The 22,312-nt window shown below is 39.9% G+C and overlaps 1 protein-coding gene across 6 annotated transcripts in view; it reads left to right on the plus strand.

Annotated features, from left to right (window-relative positions):
* ankfn1 (ankyrin repeat and fibronectin type III domain containing 1) overlaps positions 1–22,312 on the plus strand; it is a 282,113-nt gene that overhangs the window by 138,579 nt on the left and 121,222 nt on the right. For 4 of the 6 annotated variants that reach the window (XM_062970996.1, XM_062970998.1, XM_062970997.1 and 1 more), the window contains 2 exons: positions 3,404–3,606; positions 18,214–18,424. In XM_062970996.1, coding sequence (XP_062827066.1) covers positions 3,421–3,606; positions 18,214–18,424 — 397 coding nt within the window. In that variant the 5' untranslated portion in view covers positions 3,404–3,420. The other 2 variants (XM_003223176.3, XM_062970999.1) reach the window with 2 other exon arrangements.

The raw sequence follows: 22,312 nt of genomic DNA on the forward strand, positions 1-22,312 counted from the left end.
GGGTTCAGCAAGGTTTCCTTTGACCACAATAGAGCTTCCTTTTCTGTATTAACTCTTTGCACCAATGAGCAGAAAGATAAAAAATGGGGACAACCAGCAAATATAGGTATGCAGTGATGTCAATGAAACAATAAATATAAATTATATGTATGTATGTATGAATGAGTGTGTGTATGTAATAAAACTGCCAGCAGAAGCTTTCTTTCCAGAGCTTCAACTTGCTTAGTTAGCAGCCTCTCTCTCCCCCTTTAATTTCCTCTTATTGGAAGCATTTCTTAGGAGGTCAATGGGGGAAATCTCCTGTGTTTGTAGTTATTTGGATTTAACTAGGCGCTTTCCTCAGTGTTGTACATCCCGATTATTGGCCTGTCTCTCAACATATGTTAATCATTTAGGCAATTTGTCTGTTTACAGTACTTCATTAGCTGAGGAGTGTGCGAGACTCTCTTTGTGACCAGACGAAGTCATGTTCCATGAGCTCTGCTGTCATTGCAAAGACAATTCTCACAGTAGACGGAAGGGAAGTCAAGAGGGGTTTGGGGAATTGGGAGTTGAATGTCCTCAATAATGAAAGAACAATTAAGAGCAACAAACTGCCGCAAAGGGGAAAAAAGCTTGATGGAAAGCAATGTAGAAACATTTCTGAAAGCAAGGACTGCATTAGCTTCAGCAGAGGGAGTGGAGAGGGCTGGCGAGCAAATCTTCTGACAAATAGTCCACTCTACACCTCTCCAGCCCATTTCTGGACCCTTGTGGTTGCTTGAAGGAAAGGAACTCTTTAACATTTAGACCAAGTCATAGACTGGCAATTAAAATAATTTGGCAATCCATTCTTTAGAAGCAATTCCCTCAATATCAATAGAACTTGTTTGCTTGCTGGATTTAAATATTTACATCCCTCCTCTATCCAAAAAAAAAGTCTCAAGGCAATCTGAGAATTTAAAACAGAAGGAATACTTAAAATGATTTTGAAAGGCTAAAAACATATTAAACAATTCAATACGAAAAGCATATTAAAAGGGTTAGAATAGTTTAAAATACAAATACTGAGATGAAAATATGTATAGAACGGTAATGTCAATGTGAAATATTGCCTTATATAGGTTGAGCACCCTTGTCCAGGATTCTGAAATCCAGAATATTCCAAAAACATCCACATGGGTGGTTGAGCTAGTGACATCATCGTTCAATGTACACAAATTTTGTTTCATGTGAAAAAATTAAAAATATAGTATAAAATAACTGAAGCTTCAGACCATGTGTCTAAGATATATGAGAAACATACATGAATTTCATGTTTTGATTTGGGTACAATCCCCAAAATATCTCATTCTGTAGATACATGCAAATAGCGGTATTTGGGTTTTTAAAAAAATCCCAAATACAGTCATTTCAGTGAATTGATGCTCAACTGTTGAGGCTTTTAGAAAACTAAAACATATGACAAAACTTACTTCCATGCCCTTCCTGTGCCCATCTTCTTTAGATGCCTTTGGTTGGACTTCCAGCTGCTTCATAGTATAGTAGAGTCTCTCTTATCCAACATAAACTGGCTGGCAGAACATTGGATAAGCAAAAATGTTGGATAATAAGGAGGGATTAAGGAAAAGCCTATTAAGTGTCAAAATACGTTATGATTTTACAAATTAAGCACCAAAACATCATGTTTTACAACAAGTCTACAACTTGTTTAGGAGTGTGGCTGTACTTATGTTGTTGTTGGGCATGTTGGCCCACTGTGTTGCTGCCTAGAGAAACAACTGTGGATCTGGGCGGGAGGCAGACTGCGTTGGATAATACAGAACGTTGGATGAGAAAAGGTTGGATAAGCAAGACTCTACTGTAATGGAGGCCTCTGTGTAAATGTAAGCCATCACTTCCCATTCATAAATCAAAGTCATTCTCCATCTCACAGCTGAAATAAATTTTGAAATAAATGCTGATACGAACCTGCTACCAAAAAGGGTACTTAATTTATATATATATTATTTATTTGTTTATTTACAGTATTTATATTCCGCCCTTCTCACCCCGAAGGGGACTCGGGGCGGATCACATTACACATATAAGGCAAACATTCAATGTCTTAACATAGAATAAAGACAGAGACAAACGCAGGCTCTGAGCTGAACTCATGACCTCTTGGTCAGAGTGATTTGTTGCAGCTTCCCCTTTTCCAGAACCCTTAGTTATGACTTTGGTTTAAATGACCTAGTCACATGGCCGCCGGAGTTGCTCTGCTTCATCAGGGGGTGTGTGGAACCTGGCAATCACATGGCGGAAGTGTGGAGCGCTCATGGAGCATGTGGCTTCCCCCATGGATTCCAATGGCAACATCGGAAGCCTCCCGTGTTGCCATAGCTGTGGCATACACCAGTTCTATTCTCCTTCCCCCATGGAGCTGCATTGGCATCATCTGATGGGAGCTGGCTGCTCCGTGGGTGACCTGCCACTGATTTTAGCCCCGTGTGAAGAGGTCCATATACACAGTGTAGAATAAAGATGGGCAAAGTGTTGCTTCCCAAGGATGTTCCACCAATGCCCCTTTTCCCCTGCTTACTCTTTGGTCTACCACTTGTCTGGCCCATAGAGGGTTATACTTCTCTCCTGGAGGTCTCCAGGAGCAGCAGTTTGTATTTGAAATGGGTTGTAAGCCTTTCTTGCACTGTTTAACACTTTAAAACATCCATCAAAACCAGAAATGAACTTCCAATGTTTTCCAGGGGTGATTGTGCTGATGGGAATTTTGCATAACTCCTGGAGGAGCTTAGGGGCTGGGAAACCAACCCCTTAGACTTGTCCTAGTTGTCCATCTCTGGTAGACAGCCATACCTTCCATGTGAAAAAAGTATCCCATCATATTTTGTTACACTGTACATTTAGTTTCTGTTTTAATAAAAAAAAGTCTTGCTTTTTAGAATGTCACCTCACTCATACACAGGAATGGACATCAGAGTGAAATCTATTTCCCCTCTTCACCTATTAATAATGAAGATCTGTATATCTCCAGCTCTTCTTTTTGTGGTCCCAGTGCCCATATAGCTAAAACCTTCCAGTTAGATAGTGGATGAGGGGGGAAAGGGGACCTGGGTGTGCACATATCAAAAGGCTATATAGTAAAGAAACTTCTTTGTTAAAAGCTTTGTTATCTGAGGCATACCTATACCTATAGATTTCAACATTTAATCTTAATTAGTAAATTAGTAAAGTTTTTTTTTAATCCAGGCTACAAAATCAGATGAAATGGAGATGGAGTGGTGGAAGTAGGGGGATGATGTTGATCAAACAATTCAAGGATAGCAATATTTGTAATGTCTTCTTTTTCTGAGTGTAGAATATATTGACTTAATGTGACTTTCAGGTGTATATTTTAGTAACAGAACTGTTTCTCTGTTCCTCTTAGGCACTACCACGTGAAAAATGACCCAGCAAATGCAGAGCCTACAGCTTTCCCAGACAAAAAAGAACAACCCACCATCATCTCCCAATGCTGCTAAACGACTCTATCGGAATCTCTCAGAAAAACTGAAGGGAAGTCACTCCTCATTCGATGAGGCATATTTCAGAGCCAGATCGGACCGCCTCAGTCTGCGAAAGTCTTCAGTGGTAATTTATTTTTATTTCATCAGATGCTATATTAGCATCTTTCCAAGATTAGACCCCCATATTATTTTGCAAGCCCAACCCCAGTTGTTACCATTCTCCTACATTATATTTGTTTCCCAATCTTGATCTGTGTGACTCTGTTTCCTCTACAAAAAGTTGTGGAGAGAATATGATGTTGAGGATGCATATGAAAATATGGAGGACAACTCTTGAAAGTAGAACCTAGATGGGCAAAGGGACCATGGGTAGACAAATGGACAGACCAAAGAAGCAGATCTGTCTTCCCCAAAGCAGTGTGGACTACAACACAGTGTTGTCAACACTTACCTCTAGTCAGCATAGAACATGTACGATGCAAACTTATCCCCAACATTCTGTGCAAACCATGCCTTCTATACATACTGTCCTCATCTGTGTATTCAGCAGAAAAGTCTGTAAGAGGTTTCTATGTGTTTTTTGGGTGAATATGAATAGAGGGTTCTGTGCAATCTGCAATTGACATATTAGAAAGAAGTGGATGGAGATGATAGGAATCTGTTTAGTACATGCCTCCCTAGAGCTTTTAATTACATTCTCTCCAATCTCATAAATGCCCGAATTGGGCTTAAAATGCTAAATTGTTTATGGCACAGCACTCAGAGAACATGGGCAACACTTGAAGTTCTGAAAGGAAACCACCAGCTGAATTAGAAATTTAGCCCATTGATTACTAACTCGTTAGGTATATTCAGACACATTTTTATTGTGGGACAAAGAGACAGGTCCACCACGTGCAACACCTATGAACATCATGCCGGGAAAACACAGAATGTCAGAGCCTATGGATGCCATTCCGTTTTTCAGAGTAGACAAAATCCCAATAGGAAATTGTCTTTCAACCTCACTGAAGGCGGTTCCCAGGTTACGAAAAATATAAGTTCTGTAGAACTGTTCTTAAGTTGAATTTGCATGTAAATCGAAACAGACACATTTTAAATGTAACTCCGTGTGTGTCTTGTATAACATAGGAAAGGGTTAATGCCCATGTGACATTTGTTTTGTGCTCTGTGCCCCTGTTCAGAAGAATTCACTTTCTGTTCCTATCATATTCAGATTTTGAAAAAAATGGCTTCTTGTGGAAACAAGGACTGGCGAGAAAGCTTCAGTGGAGACACCCTTTTCCCCATGATAACTCTCAGGAGTGAATTTCCCTTCCTAGGGACAGATTTCTCTCACTTCCTCTTGTCTCACCCCCATTCTTAACTATAAGTCATTTGTCAGTTGGATGTCTGTAACTTGGGAACTGCCTGTATTTCTATATATTTTGATTAGTCTTAAGGAAACTATGCCCCATTTTACCCAGTTAAGAGAGAATTGCCATTTTGATTTTCTACTCCAACCTCCAGGCATCACTTTGTCTTTAGACAGGCCTACAATTGCACTGGTCTTTTAGGTACCACATCATACTGTTGACTCATGTTCAGCTTTAGCTTATTATTTGCTAAGATTTCTTGATTCCTTTCCCTTTTACTGAAATGTTGCCAGAACACATCATCATATGTATTACGATGATTTCTATCAACCTCATATTTGGGTGATTCATGCTGCACTTGATGTTAACCTGACTGCAGCATCATGACTTTGTGGAAGTGTGTCACATTGGAGATGCAATTGTGTTATTGCAGAAGCTGTAGATGCCCTAAAACTCAAGGCAGTCTCTGCATGTTGGAGGCTATTATGGGATGAGATAGTCAATGGTTTTAGGAACTTTCCTAGTATTGACGCAGGAATATTGTGAGTATTGCAAGGTAACTTGGTGAGAAAGGCTTCCTTGACATGATCAAAGAAGGCATTGAAGGACACATAGAAGAACATAAAGAAAACCCTATCAATGATAGAGGTATGAAATGTATTTCTCTTGATGTGGTGTGCAATTTTCTTTGTATGGAAAGACTGTGAATTGCTTTGGTGTAATTCACATGAATTGTGAATAAAGTTGTAAAACGGTAGGTGGGTGGATGTGGAGTCCATTATCTCCAAAACCAGCAGATGGCTAGCTTTGTGACCTCTAGTCTTCTGTGATGAGAAGGAGGTTTGAAATAGACAATTGACTGTTTAATTGATTTCCCACCTCCGATTTGAAGGTGTGTAAAATTAGGTTTTTATTCCGACTTGCTTCAAATTTTGTTTTATCATGTGAGTAGCTTTTGTGTCAATTCAGTTATGTTCTAATAAAAGCTACTAGCCCCAATGTTCTACAGAGAGGTACTTTTTGTGAGATTCAGCAAAAATTATACCTAATGACAGCTCATGGTCCGTTTTGACATTTTCAAGACGTGTTAGGAACATTGTGGGAGGGCATATCTGTCAAAAATTGCTTTCTTCCAAGCATCTTTTAAAATGTATCATGTGGTACAATTCTAACCACAAAGGAATAGCTGGGCCTTTAATTTCATTCAGGGAAGTTCCAGACAGGACTTTAATGCGGGCCCGATTGGGTTGAAAAAACCCGATTGGGTCCACATAACAGTCCACACACCAGCCCAACATCCATGCTTTCCTGGGGGTGGTGTCCAGATGCCCTGCCGGACCCTCCGGAAGGACATCCAAACACAACAGACCCCCCCCCCCCCCAGAAAAGTCTTTAACAGAAAAAATAACTTACCCAGCTAGCATTTCCCTGCTGCTAGCCCTTTTCTGGTATGTAGAAATGATGCACCAAGAGAAGGGGGTGGGCCAGGAGCGATTTTCCTTTCCCCCCCCCCCCTCCCCACCTCTCCTGGAGTGTCATTTCTACATGCAGAGAAATACCAGCCAGGTAAGTTATTTTTTCTTTTTAAAGCTTTTTATTAAAGGGGTTGTGTGAGGGGGTGGTACTGTCTTGTGTTTTTTGGGCTCCAGGAGCCCAAAAAAGCCAAGGCAGCTGTGTGGAACTGGAAGTCACGCGGCATGATTCCTGGGCCCAATCCACATAGTGCCTATAGCTGGAAAAACCTGGGTCTTGTAAAAAAACCCAGGTCATTCCAGGTGCCAAATTCATTCGGGGCAAAGCAGGGTTTTCCTGCTTTGTCCTGAATTAATTCGCTTTTACCCAAGGCATCATATAATAATAATAATAATAATAATAATAATAATAATAATAACTTTATTTTTATACCCCGCCTCATCTCCCCGGAGAGACTTGGAGCGGCTTACATGGGGGCCTAGCCCGACACATACAGCAATAAAACAATGAAACAAATATTCCAACAATAAAACATCAACATCAATAGAACCATCATAAAAATCAATATACAGCATAAAATGTTAAAAACAGGAGACTAAAACACGGATCTGGGCCAAAGTGCAGAATATTTCAAAATGGGAGAGGTAGTTTCACAGCCGAAGTAGTCAATAAAGTGCAAAGTAATAATGGCATTTGGATGCCCCAGGTAAAAACATGGGTGCTCGCTTTTGGGAGCTGTCAGGATGCAGCCTCAATTCTGGGAAATGAACATTAGAAGTAGGTAAAGACATCTAATCACGTTTTACCCAGTGTGCGTGGAACAAAAACCAAAAAGGCCCGTGTGAGACTGAAGTCAAATTTTCCTCTTCCTTTACCAACCTCTGTCTCAAATGAAGAATTTGAATGGGATTAGAGATGGTGGGATTTACAGCTCCCTTCAAAATATACTGAAATGCAATTCATGAAACTGAAAGCTGCACAAAGAGTTTATACTAAATATTGGGAAACGTGATAGGCCTTTGAACAAATACTGGAAGAGTGGAAATGGATAAATGAGCAGATCTGAGAACAATTTCTTGAGAGACTGGAATTTTTTTGCAGAATATTTGAAAAGAAAAGAAGAGAATTTAACAAAAAATATGGTTTGCAGACTGAAATTTAATCACTTATTTATAAGGACTGAATAGATGTATAGTCCTTATATACTGTTTTGATATAAATATTAATACTCGTAGATTTATATTTTGTTAGTATTTAAGTGGTTATAGAGTATGGAAAAACTGGTGATAAATATCAGTTTATTGAATGGTATTTTCATCAGTTAGAGCAGTGGCTCTCAGCCTGTGGGTCCCCAGGTGTTTTGGCCTACAACTCCCAGGAATCCCAGCCAGTTTACCAGCTGTTAGGATTTCTGGGAGTAGAAGGCCAAAATATCTGGGAACTCACAGGTTGAGAACCACTGAGTTAGAGAGTTGCTTCTTTTGAGTTCAATAATTCAATAAAGTTATTTATATATTTTTTAAAATGTGGAAGCTGTACAGTCAAAATGCCTCTAAAATGCAAGAAAAGGAAAAGCAAACCCTTAAAATAATAGAAAATTGCATAGAAAGTGACCGGTTTAATATTTTTCAGCCAAAACAACAGAAGGGCTTGTGATACCCGAAAGGCTAACATGTTTTATTTGGCAAAAGCTTTCATGGACTGATGTCTACTTCATCAAATGCATTTTTATCTGATAAACTGGGCTGCAAAAGCATATAACAAATGCGGTATGCTACTCTATGAGTGCCCCAAGAACCGTTGTTGTTGTTGTTGTTGTTGTTGTTGTTGTTGTTGTTGCTGCTGCTGCTGCTGCTACTGCTGCTGTTGTTACTAAAAGTCCCTCTTCATTAAACCAATAAAGTATCAATGTTCCCATTCATTGTGTTACTTTTACAGTGTAATGCTTGCTTAATATTCCAATTTTCCCCTTGTACAGAATCCAAAGTGGCTTGCAAGCATTTACAAACAGGGTGCATAAAATCGGTTCTATAAAATATAAATAATTAAAGAACAGTTCAGTTAAAAACACAAAATTAAAGCAATATGAAACACTTTTAAAATATTTAAAAGATAAAAATCTAAGCATTTTAAAAACTCTTTCTCCATATAATTTACAGTATAATCCGAAGGAATGTCTGGGCAAAAAGACATGCCGTTTTCCCAGCAGAAAAAAAGAAAGGGGACCAACTGACTCTCCTATGGGAGTGAATTCCACAACCTAAGACCAGCCATCATGAAGGCTTTCCCCAATGTCCTTAGCAAACATATCTGTGATTGTGATGAGATGAAGAGAAAGTCTTCATTGCTTCACCCCCCCCCCCCCCCACACACACACACAAAGCACTTTGACAGATATAGTAGGCTCTTGGTACACACTGTGGTTCGGTTCCAAAACCCCTGCGGACACCACATTCTGTGGATGCTCAAGCTCTGTTATATACAATGATGAAGTAAAATGATGTCACTTACATAAAATAGCAAAATCAAGGTTTGCTTTGTATTTTTTCCTCCTGGAGTAATTTCAGATCGTCGATGATTGAGAATGTGGATGCAGAGTCTGTGGATATAGAGGAAGACTGTATGTAGCTTATAACTCTCCCAAACTCAGCCCAATGGTGGCACAATGGGTTAAAGCTTTGTGCCAGCAGGACTGCTGACTTGAAGATTGGGTTGCTGACTCAAAGTTCAAATCCATCCTAGGGAGGGTGCGGATGAGTTCCCTCTGTCAGCTCCAGCTCCATGCGGGGACATGAGAGAAGCTTCCCACAAAGATGGTAAAACATCAAAACATCCAGGCATCCCTTGGGCAGTGTCCTTGCAGACGGCCAATTCTCTCACACCAGAAGCAACTTGCAGTTTCTCAAGCTGACCTGACACTAAAAAAAGTCCAGTATTGTCTATTCTAGGGGTCCCCAAACTAAGGCCTGTGAGCTGGATGTGGCCCTCCAAGTTAATTTACTTGGCCCCTGCCCTAAACTTCAGACTTAGCATCACTGTAATTCTGAAACTCTTTGAAGGCACAACAACAACCATAATTAACTTGACTCTCTCATTAGCCAAAAGCAGATTCACACATCCCACTGATGTAGTGTTAAGTTTATAGTGGTTAAAATTGCTCTTCATTTTAAAGATTGAGTTGTTCTTGCATGACAAATAAGATATGTACAATGTGCATAGGAATTCACTGATGTTTCCCCCCAAACTATAATCTGCCCCCTCCCCAATAGTCAGAGGGACCATGAACTGGCCCTTTGTTTCAAAGGTTTGAGGACCTCTGGTCTATACTATCTACAGCAGGGGTCCTCAAACTACGGCCTGCGGGCCACATGCGGCCCATCGAAGCCATTTATCCGGCCCCCATGGCACAAAGGCAGAAGGGGGTTGGGTTAAATGGCCCAAGGGGTCTCTTCCAACCCTCTTTATTATTGTTGTTGTTGTTGTTGTTGTTGTTGTTGTTGTTGTTGTTAACATTGAAGCTAGGTGGCCCTCTGTCAGGGGTGCTTTGCTTGTGCTTTTGGTCCACAAAGGCAGAAGGGGGTTGAGATTATTATTATTATTATTATTATTATTATTATTATTATTATTATTATTACTATTATTGCTCTGTGGCCAACTATAGTCCGGCCCCCCAACAGTCTGAGGGATTGTGAACTGGCCCCCAGTTTTAAAAGTTTGGGGACCCCTGATCTAAGTGTTGGCAACTGTCTTCAATGCCAGTGGGGCAATGAATCCTTTCCAGGTTTTTTTAGCTTGAAGTTGGGAGGTGCTATCCTAAGTGCTGAACCTATTTGGAGAACATTGTTCCACACCTTTGGTAGCTTGTTGCTTCGGAGGTTAAGATGTGGAGGAATGGAATAAAACTGCAGGAAAAGAGATTTCACCTAGACATTAGGAAGAACTTCCTGGCAGTAAGAGGTATTTGACAGTGGAATATGCTACCTGAGAGTCTGGTAGTGTTTCCTGCTCTGGAGTTTGCTCTGAAGTATTTTGATTGAGTGTTCCTGTTTGACAGGGGCTTTGACTATGGATGGCTCTTGATGTCTCTTCCAACTATGACTTGGGTGGCCCTGATATGTTCTCTTTTACAATGCTCCAATTGAAGGGCTGTCAGTAGACAGTGCTGTGCTTGAAGGAATTTTCCGTTTGATGGGCTGTCAATCACCGGATCCAGTTTGAAAGATGATAAGGGAGAACAGGTATTGCAGTGGGTTAAACTGCTGAGCTGCTGAGCTTGCTGTCCGAAATGGCGGTGGTTTGAATCCGGAAAGCAGAGTGAGCTCTGCTGTTAGTCCCAGCTTCTGCCAACCTAGCAGTTTGAAAACATGCAAATGTGAGTAGATCAATAGGTACTGCTCTGGTGGGAAGGTAACAGTGCTCCATGCAATCATGCTGGCCACATGACCTTGGAGGCATATACAGACAATGCCGGCTCTTCGGCTTAGAAATGGAGATGAGCACCAACTCCCAGAGTCAGGCATGACTGGACTTGATGTCAGGGGGAAAAAAATACCTTTACCTAAGAGAAAACAGAAAATAATTTTGGTTGCCCTTCAGCAAACAGTTGGTACCTGAGCAGCAGACTGAATGCATAGTTCTCTCATCCCTGCATGGTGAAATGTATTGTATAACTATTTAAATGACCACAATCCTTTCTAGATTCGCACATGTCAGTATAAATTAGCATGAGCTAGGTCTATGCAAATTCTTCCCATCTTATATTCTTTCTATAGTGACATCTTTCCTTTTTTACCGATACATAAGTAGAATGCTCAGATTATCTCTAGGAGAAGTCTGGCTTCAATGCTTGATCCACAGATATTCAATTAAGTTGAATCTGCCCCTACATCTTGGAAATGTAATTTTTGGAGCTGCAACAGCCAGAATACATCATCCAATGTGTTCATGTCGGCTGGAATTCTGAGATTTATAGTAGAAAAATGTTTCCTAGGTTTTGATGATTTCTACTTGGGCTTGCCAGATGGATGGTAAGCTACATCATCCTTTTTTCTATGCTTAGCAAGCTCTTGTCATTTCTTGATAAAAACCTATCATATAAGAAAATATACCAAGGACAAACACTCATCCATTCACCTTGAAAATGTTGAGGGAATTGTAAACATTATTGTCATTACTTGTGAAATCTCTAGGGGATTTAATAATGCTCACCTAGAGTGTTAACAAACCCTTTGTGGCTGTAATATATGAAAGCTTATGCTGAAATCATTTGTTTAGTTTTAATAGGACTACAAGATCCTTCCCCCCTCGCACCTGTTTACTGAAACAAACACAGCTGTCTCTTTGAAAATTGCTACACTTGCTGAAGGCTCTTAGCCCATCTTATTGGAGTTGGCAAAGTCTTTGTGTTTCTGTTGATCACAAGCGACAACTTTAAAAATTCTGCATATCCTAAAGTGGCTCTTGGGGAAACAGGCAATAGCCTTGCCTCCATGATAAGCATTGGGTTGATGTTGGCCTTTTTTGGGCATGCCATCCATTCAGCACTGCCTAGCAAATTTATGAACGTAGATTTTCATTTTGGATCTGAAATTCATTTAAATGAGTCCACACTACTTTCAGAACTTGCCAATATTCAAGCTGTGTAGGTATGTGGATTGGGGAGGGCCCTTTTGAATGCTTGCCTGATTCCTCAATGACATTGTTCATCATAGCAGCACAGCCACATGCTATGAAGTCGTGATGAAAGTCCAGAGACCTGTAAGTCATCCCTTTTCTGTAAGTCTTCCCTTGTAGGCACCAAACTTACAGTATTAGTAAATGAGTCGATGAAGGGAGCAATGTCATTATGAGGGCAAGAATCAAGCCAAGGAAATCCACCCCTTCAGGATCCAAGATCTGATGATTTTGCTCCACTATCTATTTGAAAGCACTTCCACTATCATTGTGAAACAATCTGATCACAGCATAGAGATATATTTCCCACACAGAAATGCCAAGGCACCAGATTCTCTAGGTATTATATTTTGTATTGTTCTCAAGCACTCTAAAGCAAAACTTGAGATCAGTGTAGAGCTTCATCCACAGGTGAAAGATGTAAAGTTTTAACACATGGAAAGCCTAAAGAGTGACTATAAAACTAGCATAACACAATAAGAAAAAAAGCCAACAAATACACTTAGAGAGATTGACATTTTGTTATAATGGCACAATCATTTATGCCTCTGATAAAATGCACCAGGAGCCACAATACCTTTATCTTTAGATACTTGCCTTTATCTGTTTTAAGGTGTTGCTGGCTCTTTATTTTGCTTTGAAAAACTAGCATGGCTTACATCTATGATGTATAAGACTAGTGACAGGGAGATAGCCTGAACATCCCTAAGATTTGCACATCTTTAATTTCTCCCTTTCCCCTTTAGATATCATCCCAGTTGTGGAAATATAACACACAGTATAGCATGATCTCGTCTCAAATTCTGTGTTTTTGTGCCTTCCGGTTGTTGAGCTATGTTGACTCTGAAGCAATTTTGCCAGTACAGTGTTCCCTCGCTACTTCGCGGTTCACTTTTCGCTCCCCCACTGTTTCACCGTTTTTTGAGGGTTTTTTGTTTGTTTGTTTGTTTGTGGTCCAAGGCACTCTCAGATGGCCTTAGACCTTAATGCTATCCAATCAAAAGTAGTATCTATCAAACTAACCAATTAAACAACATAAAGCAACTCACAGAGGACTAGGCCACAGCGGCACCTGCCCTTGGCACATGCTCTCTAGTCCTGCCCCCTCTTCTGGGAAGGCTTCACTGGCCTGGGAGTTGCAGGTTTACAGCCTTCTCTGCCAAATTGCTGCCTGCCTCACCAAACTACAGTGGAAAACTGGCTTGTGAAGGAAAGAAAGGCCACCTAACTACAGTAGAGTCTCACTTATCCAACACTCACTTATCCAACATTCTGGATTATCCAACGCATTTTTGTAGTCAATGATTTCAAAACATCATGATATTTTGGTGCTAAATTCATAAATACAGTAATTACTACACAGCATTACTGTGTATTGAACTACTTTTTCTGTCAAATTTGTTGTATAACATGATGTTTTGGTGCTTAATTTGTAAAATCATAACCTAATGTGATGTTTAATAGGCTTTTCCTTAATCCCTCCTTATTATCCAACATATTCACTTATCCAACATTCTGCTGGCCCATTTATGTTGGATAAGTGAGACTCTACTGTACTAAATATAAGGTATAAATATTAAAATAAATATAGTGTCCCTATTTCACGGATTTTTCACTTATTGTGAGTGGTCCTGGAATGTAACCCCCACAATAAGTGAGGGAACACTGTACCTTCCTCTGAAATACAGCCAGTAATACCTGGTATTTGATATTTATCCCTCTTTTAAAAAAAACCTACTACCCACAACATTCCCAAAGTCGGACTACATGACCAATTTTTGGTTTGGTGCAAAAAGGTAGTAACAGTATCATGAAATTCATTGTTACTCTGCCCCCCTTCTCCTGGGCAAAAAACTCCCGTTCATCTTCCTGATCCGTTATAAGCTCAAGGAATAGATAAGTAGAGTCTGTTGTTCTCATGTTTACCATAACAAGGACCACCCCACTGTACCCAAATAAGCCAATACAGCAGCTTATGTGCAGCTATTATCTGCTTTATGTTTCTGCAGAAACTCTCATTTCTGTTTGGCCCAGCAATTCTTAACGTTATCACATACTTCCCACAGAGTTCCCAAAATGCTCATCCGGGTCTTAGTTCATCCAATTTTTCTTCTTACTGGAAAAATGTTGCTAGAGAATTGCCACAAAGGGACACTGAAAAGGAATTCTGAGAAACTTGGCTGGTCCTCGTCACTGCAGAGCATTAGAAGGAAGTTGTTGCAAACAAAAACCTGGAGGCCATATTCCATTTCTGCACCTGCTTCTCTCCAGTTCAATTACGAGATGCCATGTTTCTTTGTTTCCTGTGGTTTGTCTTTTTCTGCCTGTTCCTTTTGGGGTACTGCATATAGTTTAACTGTACAGATGCTAGAAAACAACAAAAGTTTTGCAAATTTTCTTTTTGTTCTCATGGTCCATTGATCCAATATCTGTTCATCTTCTGATGGCTCTGGAGTTATGTGACCACACCAGTAACCTGAAGGACATACAAAACTTCAGATGTAATGAGATATTTGGATCAGAGATTGGATCAATGACTGGAGACATTTGGATCAATTATTTACATATGTATGCATTGCTCTCTGCCAAGGATTACAACGACATTCATTAATGAATTGTTGTGTGGAATGGTTTGTTTGATGTGGGTAATGTATCCCAAAAAAGGCCTATAATAGATTGGAATATGTAAAATAATCTTGGGGTGCCTTTCTTTTTGAGGATTTCTACAACCCTGCATTCTACCAACAATAACTGAAATACTTTCCATTGTGTATTCCAGTTTATAAAGTTTAAAGCTAACATTTATAAAATACATTAGCTCAAAAAATACATTAGCTCAAATCATAATCCACCTCAGCAAACTATGCTCCAGTTTTTAAAATTCTTGGAAGAACTGTATTGCCAATCTAAGAATTTGCCTCTACAATTCCCATCCCAAATGAAGTGAATTGATGCATAGGCAACGCAACCTGAAAACCCCAAGTACTATACTGCAAAAATTCATAATTCTTCAGACCCATCTGGAAGAGTCCTTAAAGTCACATATAGTTTTACCCTAAATTTCCCCAACTCTTTTTGTCAGAGGAAAAGTATTTAATATCATCTTTCAACCATTCAGCCATTTTCATACAAATGTGAAAGATCGCAACCGTTCCTTAGTTTCATCAACCTATAAAACTAGAGCAAATTTATTATTAATGAACTGCTTTGAACTGCCTGGTATATTTATTTCAAAGTGAATAACAGGACATGGTGTAAGGCTTTCTTGTAAACATTTGGGTCCATCTTTTAAGATTTTTTTAAATATTTTGTGAGCATCACAAAATGGTTTTTGAATGGATTTTGCAAGGAAATGAAGAAGACATTCTAATACATTATAGCTGATGCTAACCATTTAGCAATATTGAGACACACAATGTGCATTTCAGAACTCAGAAGATCTTGTCATCGGGCTTCCAGGTACAAGAAGAAGCAGACATCCCTCTTCTATATAACAGGAGCCCTGTCCCTTATTTCGCTGAGCAATCTTATCTTATCACAATAATTTCACATTCACTTTCAGCTCACAATCACCTGTAAACATGGCCACAAATTAGGGTGTACAATCTTTGTAATATGAGGGTGTCTTGACTAGAGTATGCCTGAGGTTCAGCAGCCAGTGGTATGCATTCCACTCCAAATAATAATAATAATAATAATAATAATAATAATAATAATAATAATAATAATAATAATAACAACAGCAACAATAATAACAACAATTATTGGAGACTGTGCAAGGAAACTGACGAAACCATTGATCATATCATCAGCTGCTCTAAGAAAATTGCACAGACAGACTACAAACAGAGGCACAACTATGTGGCCCAAATGATTCATTGGAACTTATGCCTCAAGTACCACCTGCCAGCAGCAAAGAACTGGTGGGATCACAAACCTGCAGAAAAGTATTGGAAAATGAGCATGCAAAGATACTGTGGGACTTCCGAATCCAGACTGACAAAGTTCTGGAACACAACACACCAGACATCACAGTTGTGGAAAAGAAAAGGGTTTGGATCATTGATGTCGCCATCCCAGGTGACAGTCGCATTGACGAAAAACAACAGGAAAAACTCAGCCGCTATCAGGACCTCAAGATTGAACTTCAAAGACTCTGGCAGAAACCAGTGCAGGTGGTCCCGGTGGTGATGGGCACATTGGGTGCCGTGCCAAAAGATCTCAGCCGGCATTTGGAAACAATAGATATTGACAAAATTATGATCTGCCAGCGGCAAAAGGCCACCCTGCTGGGATCTGCGCGCATCATCCGAAAATACATCACACAGTCCTAGACACTTGGGAAGTGTTCGACTTGTGATTTTGTGATATGAAATCCAGCATATCTATCTTGTTTGCTGTGTCATAATAAAATAATAACAACAACAATAATAATAACATTATTCTTATATTGTACTGTGTGTTTATTTTATGCTTTGTTTTAGGCACCTTGTGCCATATGTAAGCTGCCCTGAGTCCCTTTGGGGAGATGGAGGTGGGGTACAAAAATAAAGTAGTTATTATTATTATTATTATTATTATTATTATTATTATTATTATATCCTACCCCATCTCCCCGAAGGGACTTGGGGCAGCTTACATGGGGTCCAAGCCCAGTTAAAAAAAATTAAAATATAACACCATAAAATACTTTGCATTACAATAATTTAAAAAAAATGTATCAACATCATAAAAACATAAACCATCAACAACAAATAGTAGCTGAGCACAGTGGGCATGTTCAGAACTGAGTGGGCAGGGCAAGGGCTTGTGCAATATACTGGGCAAAACTGGTAGTAAAGTGCAAGAGCCAGGTATTAAGTTAGAGCTAAAAGGGCCAAGGCACATTGTAACAACCAAGCTTTTAGGTCTTTCTGGAAGGTGGACAGGGTGGACAGGGTGGACGCTAATCTAATCTCTCTGGGGAGGGAGTTCCAGAGCCAGGGGGCCACCACCGAAAGGGCCCTCTCCCTCGTCCCCACCGACCATGCTTGTGACGGAAGTGGGAGCGAGAGAAGGGCCTCCCCAGCAGATCCTTAGCCTCGCAGAGGTTCATAGGGGAAGATCTGATCGCAAAGATAGGCTGGACCCAAACCGTTTAAGGCTTTGTAGGTGATAACCTGCACCTTGAATTGTGACCGGAAACTTACTGGCAGCCAATGGAGCTGGTCTAGAAAAAAATGGAAGGTGCATAATACTCAAGGCTGACCAAGTTATAGAACAACCTATCTCTCTCATTGGGAATGAAAACAGAGAAATATTTTTTTAACAATGGTACTTAAAGTATGGTAATTAGTTTTTCTTTCAGTGAATTCAAAATCTAATGCCTGAAATAACCACCTTATTCTGATTTATTTATTTATTATTTATTTATTTATTCACTTGTATATTGCTTTTCTCCTTCCATATGGGGGACTCAAACAGTTTACAAACATATTATGGCAAAATTCAATACCTACACAACAATAATAAAATACAACTATCACTGATTTCAAAGGAAACTTCATGGATGTGAAACATGCTTCTGCTGCTGGACTCAGGGTGAATCCATACTCTAGAATTAATGCAGTTTGATAGCACATGAACTGCAATGGCTCAATACTGTGGACTCGTGGGAGTTGTAATTTTATAAGATCTTTCGCTTTATTGGCCTAAGAGTGTTGGTGCCTCACCAAACTACAAATCCCAGGTTTCCAGAGCATTGAGCCATGGCAGTTAAAGTGATGTCAAACTACATTGATTCTACAGTGTAGTCTCTAAACACCCAGTTCTTCCTCTCCATAACATCGAGCTGTAATAACATTCAACAATCATACTTTGTGTTGACTCTGCCAGGAACAAAGAAATGTTATTTATGTTTTCTTTATTTAAAATGTCTACTAACAGCCTCTTTCCAAGTTTTTGGAAATTAGTTACAGAAATGTGACATCTCAGTAAGAATCTACACCAAATACAAAGGTAGCAAAAAATGAGAAGCCTCTGTTAAATTAGCTTCCAAAAGACACCAAAAAAACACCAGGGGTGGTCAGATAAGTGGGAATGGTTGAAGTGCTGGAACACAGCTAGTAACTTTGCTTTAATTCATTTTAATTCACAGAATAATAGGTGATTTCTAAATGAGAAGTAGGGAAGGGCCTGGAAGAGATAGTTATATTGATGGTTTCTCTCTTTATCTCTCTGTTGGCCAACAGAACTTCCACTGCAGTGAAGCCATGCTGGAGGCTGTGGAACAGCAGGACCTGGACGCTGTTCAGATCCTTCTCTATCAATACACCCCCGAGGAACTGGATCTCAATACTCCTAATAATGAAGGATTAACTGCGCTGGACATCGCCATCCTGACAAATAACGTCCCTATTGCAAAGCTCCTTTTGAAAGTCGGGGCAAAGGAGAGTCCGCACTGTAAGTAGAGCCAAATACAAACCCTTGCAAATTGTACAAAAAGCCAGCTTTGGGTAAATAAATACAATAGCAAAGAGACCTCAAAATATATGAATCAGATTGCACAGTTCCTATCACACAAGAGAGGCTAGGAAGTGCAAGTGTTTGGCCAAATTAGGGACATGTGTTGTGTAGTTATTTTAGTTAGCACCGCTTTTAAAGAGGTCCAAGCTCAGTGAGCATCTGCTAAACCAGATCAGCCAGGACAGAGAAACAAACTTCCCAGGTTGAAGACAAAGCCACAGAGTTTATTACGATTCAGCCAAAAAAGATGCAAGTATAAGCAATTCACTTCAAAAGGTACAAACACAAATTTACAGAGAAATGCATGACATTTTTTTACTGTTCAGACAGCTATTGAGACTTCCCTTTCCCTCCCCTGATTGGCTGGAAAAAAGGCAGGCCTTGACATCACAACTTGCAGGAGAAGATGCCTGTAGGATGAAGAACATCCAGCGTTGCATGGACACCCCTTGGGAGGGAATAGTCCATGAGGAAATGGTGATGTGGATAGGTCAATGACTCCCAGATTAACTCAAGTGTCCAGTTCCATGTGAGACAAAGGTACAAGACCCAAAAGACAAAGGTAATGATTCCAGACAATCAAAGGTTTGACTGCCCCCATTGTAGTGGTTCTCAAACTGTGGGTCCCCAGGTGTTTTGGCCGACAACTTCCAGAAATCCCAGCCAGTTTATCAGCTGTTAGGATTTCTGGGAGTTGTAGGCCAATACATCTGGGGACCCACAGGTTGAGAACCACTGGCCTATAGAGAGTTAATGTATTCATGATTCCTAGCAGCAGGGACCCATATAATCCAGTTCAAAGCAGATAATCTGGATTCAGAGAATGGATTATATGGCAGTGTAGATTGGGCCTGAGATTACGGACTTTAAAAATGATATTTTAATTAACATTTAATTTTAACTACATACGATTACATATAAAAGGTAAAGGTTTCCCCTGACGTTAGGTCCAATCATGTCTGACTCTGGAGGTTGGTGCTCATCTCCATTTCTAAGCCAAAGAGCCAGTGTTGTCTGTAGACACCTCCAAGGTCATGTGGCCGGCATGACTGCATGGAGCGCCGTTACCTTCCCTCCGATGCGGTACCTATTGATCTACTCACATTGGCATGTTTTCGAACTGCTAAGTTGGCAGAAGCTGGAGGTAACAGCGGGCGCTCCCGGGGTTTGAACCTGGGACCTTTCGGTCTGCAAGTTCAGCAGCTCAGTGCTTTAACACACTTCGCCACCGGGGCTCCTACGATTACATATAGGGCATACAAAAAAAAATCAGAAATAACATCTACAAAAAACATGAGACACTCCTGCCTAAACCTTTTTCACTCACTAAGCCAAATTTATACTATGACTACAATAATAATAGTAATCATCATCATCATCATCATCATCATCATCAAATTAAGCACACATGGAGTAAATGTGACTTCCAAGTTGCCAGAAATTAATTATAATTCTGCAAAGTTAATTCCACATTATTACAATACAATAGGCTCGCAGTTAACTGGAGCTCAAGCAACCAACATTCTCAAGTAATCAGCAAAAAATGTAATGCTATGTTGTTGTTTTTGGACTAGTCCATGTGTAAGCCGCCCTGAGTCCCTTCAGGGAGATGGAGGCGGAATACAAGAATAAAGTTATTATTGTTATTAAATTGAAGAAATAATACTTTTAATAAAACTAAAGTACATGCATAATACACTAGCTCTATGTTACAATAAGTTACAATTGTCTTTATTTGCTTTTCATTACTGTGTTTCAATATTAATATCAAGTCAGTTTATGGAATGGTATAGTATAAAGTATTATAGCAGTAGATTGTCCTATTTTTAATAGTAATTCTCAAACAACCAGAAATTGCATTTATCCAGCATCTATGTATCATGGATGCTGGTTAACTGAGAGTCTACTGTATTAACAAATCTTATGTTAATAATAATAATAATCAAATTTACCTTTTCACATGAGATTTCTGTACATTGGTTTGAACTGTTTTCCCCAGGAAAGAAAGTGTGTGTGTGTGTGTGTAGTATGTGTATGGGTACATATGTGTCCTGTACACAGAGAGGATCTGCATGAATTTTAAAAAATTGTCCATCTTTTAGAACTTTCTTTGGACATGGGCAGGCCTTAGTGCTCTCCTAGTACCATTTATCTATTGATTAATGTCATTTCCCCCCTGTTAATTCATGTTGAGACTTCAGAGGGCTTTGAAACTCAGCAGCAGTAGCTTGAGACCATAGGGTTTATTGGTCTTTGATATTACCAGTCCACGTAGTACAACTACACAATAAATAAGTCAACAAACAAATCCAGAACCCAACGTTTTGGGACTGTTTTTACTTTCTCAAGATCCTTATGAAAAGTGTATTAATTCAGTTGAGCTCAGTCTGGGTTTCAAAACTGACAGCCAGCAACAAATGGGATCCTTGTACTGTGTGTGTGTGTGTGTGTGTGTGTATGCCCCATATGTGGTGTATGAGCTGCTCTGGCTTCAACCAAAGCCAACCCCTGTCCAATATCAGCAGCAGACTAATACACTAAGGGCACTTAGAGTGGGTTATGAAACTGTCCTTTGTCTTCTTTCGGAGAACTGTGTCTCGCTGCATTTTCCCCCCTGGTTGTTTGTTTGTTTGCTGGAGGAGAGCAAGTGACTTGCCGAGTCCATTAATCATGCTTTAAGCCATGACACAAATTCTGACGCCTTACCTGCGGCTAAAAATACACCGAAGCCTACGGACTTTGCTTGAAACTGTCAATGCCTATATTTAGGCCTTTCCCAGCAAGACCATAATGAAACTGTGTTTTCAGGGGTTCAGACCCAGCAGATTCTTCCATTAATTTGGAGTTAGTTAAATTAACAACATTTAGTACTGAGCTGTCAATCTCAGAGCTCCAGGAAATTGCACCTTGAGGCTACTAATATTGCCGATTTTTTTCCACTGGGCTGTGAGTGTATGTGAGGGTGTCTATTTCTCTCCGCCGCCACCGCTTTTCTGCTGGGCCTTCAGCATTGGTGCACCTTTATTGCTCCGCTATGTCCACAGCACTTACATTATCATTTATCCTGGCCTCCTTTAAGTTTCCCAGGGGATTTTTCTACCCTCTTGTATAGTATGGCTGCTCAATGAAAAGAGTTGTGTAGTTTTGTATTTATTTGTTTATATTTCTGTGATGGTTCGTGACTGGGGGTGAAAAAACCCAAGGGTGACAGGGTTTGGAAGACGTGATTGACGGCTGAAGCAACATTCATTAGGCATGACAAATCTACAGGGAAACACAGCCTTGAGTGTTCTAAACAGCAGTACATTTTTTTAAAAAAGGACTAAACCAATTTTTCATTGACTTCATCTGTAAATAAATGCAGTCTGATGGCATGTGAGGGCAATCATAAATTAGTATTCATTTCCTGTTATTAATACTAACATGCCTATGAACATAGAATGTGAATCTATAACTACTTAGGTTCCATTTTATAATACCATCCTATGCTTATCGCTATTTTTTAAGAAATTGGGCTTCCCAATCTGGCGTGTGAAACCGAAAGTCCATTCTTGTGCTTATATCCTCACTGAATAGGAAACCAAAAACACCAGCGGGTGCTGCAGTGGGTGCTTTGAATGCGATTTCCTGCTTCTTGGCAGGGGGTTGGACTGGATGGCCCATGAACTCTCTTCCAACTCTATGATTCTATGATTCCCCTTCTCCCTCCAATAGCTGAGTTGCGGTGTAAACAGTTCATAGCACTTTGATTCCACTTTATTGGCAATGGCAGGGCCATATGAAATCTTGGGCTTTGAGGTGAGTCAGAGACATGATTAGAGGGAC

The sequence above is a fragment of the Anolis carolinensis genome, chromosome 2 (genome assembly GCF_035594765.1).
Source record: "Anolis carolinensis isolate JA03-04 chromosome 2, rAnoCar3.1.pri, whole genome shotgun sequence".
NCBI lineage: Eukaryota > Metazoa > Chordata > Lepidosauria > Squamata > Dactyloidae > Anolis > Anolis carolinensis.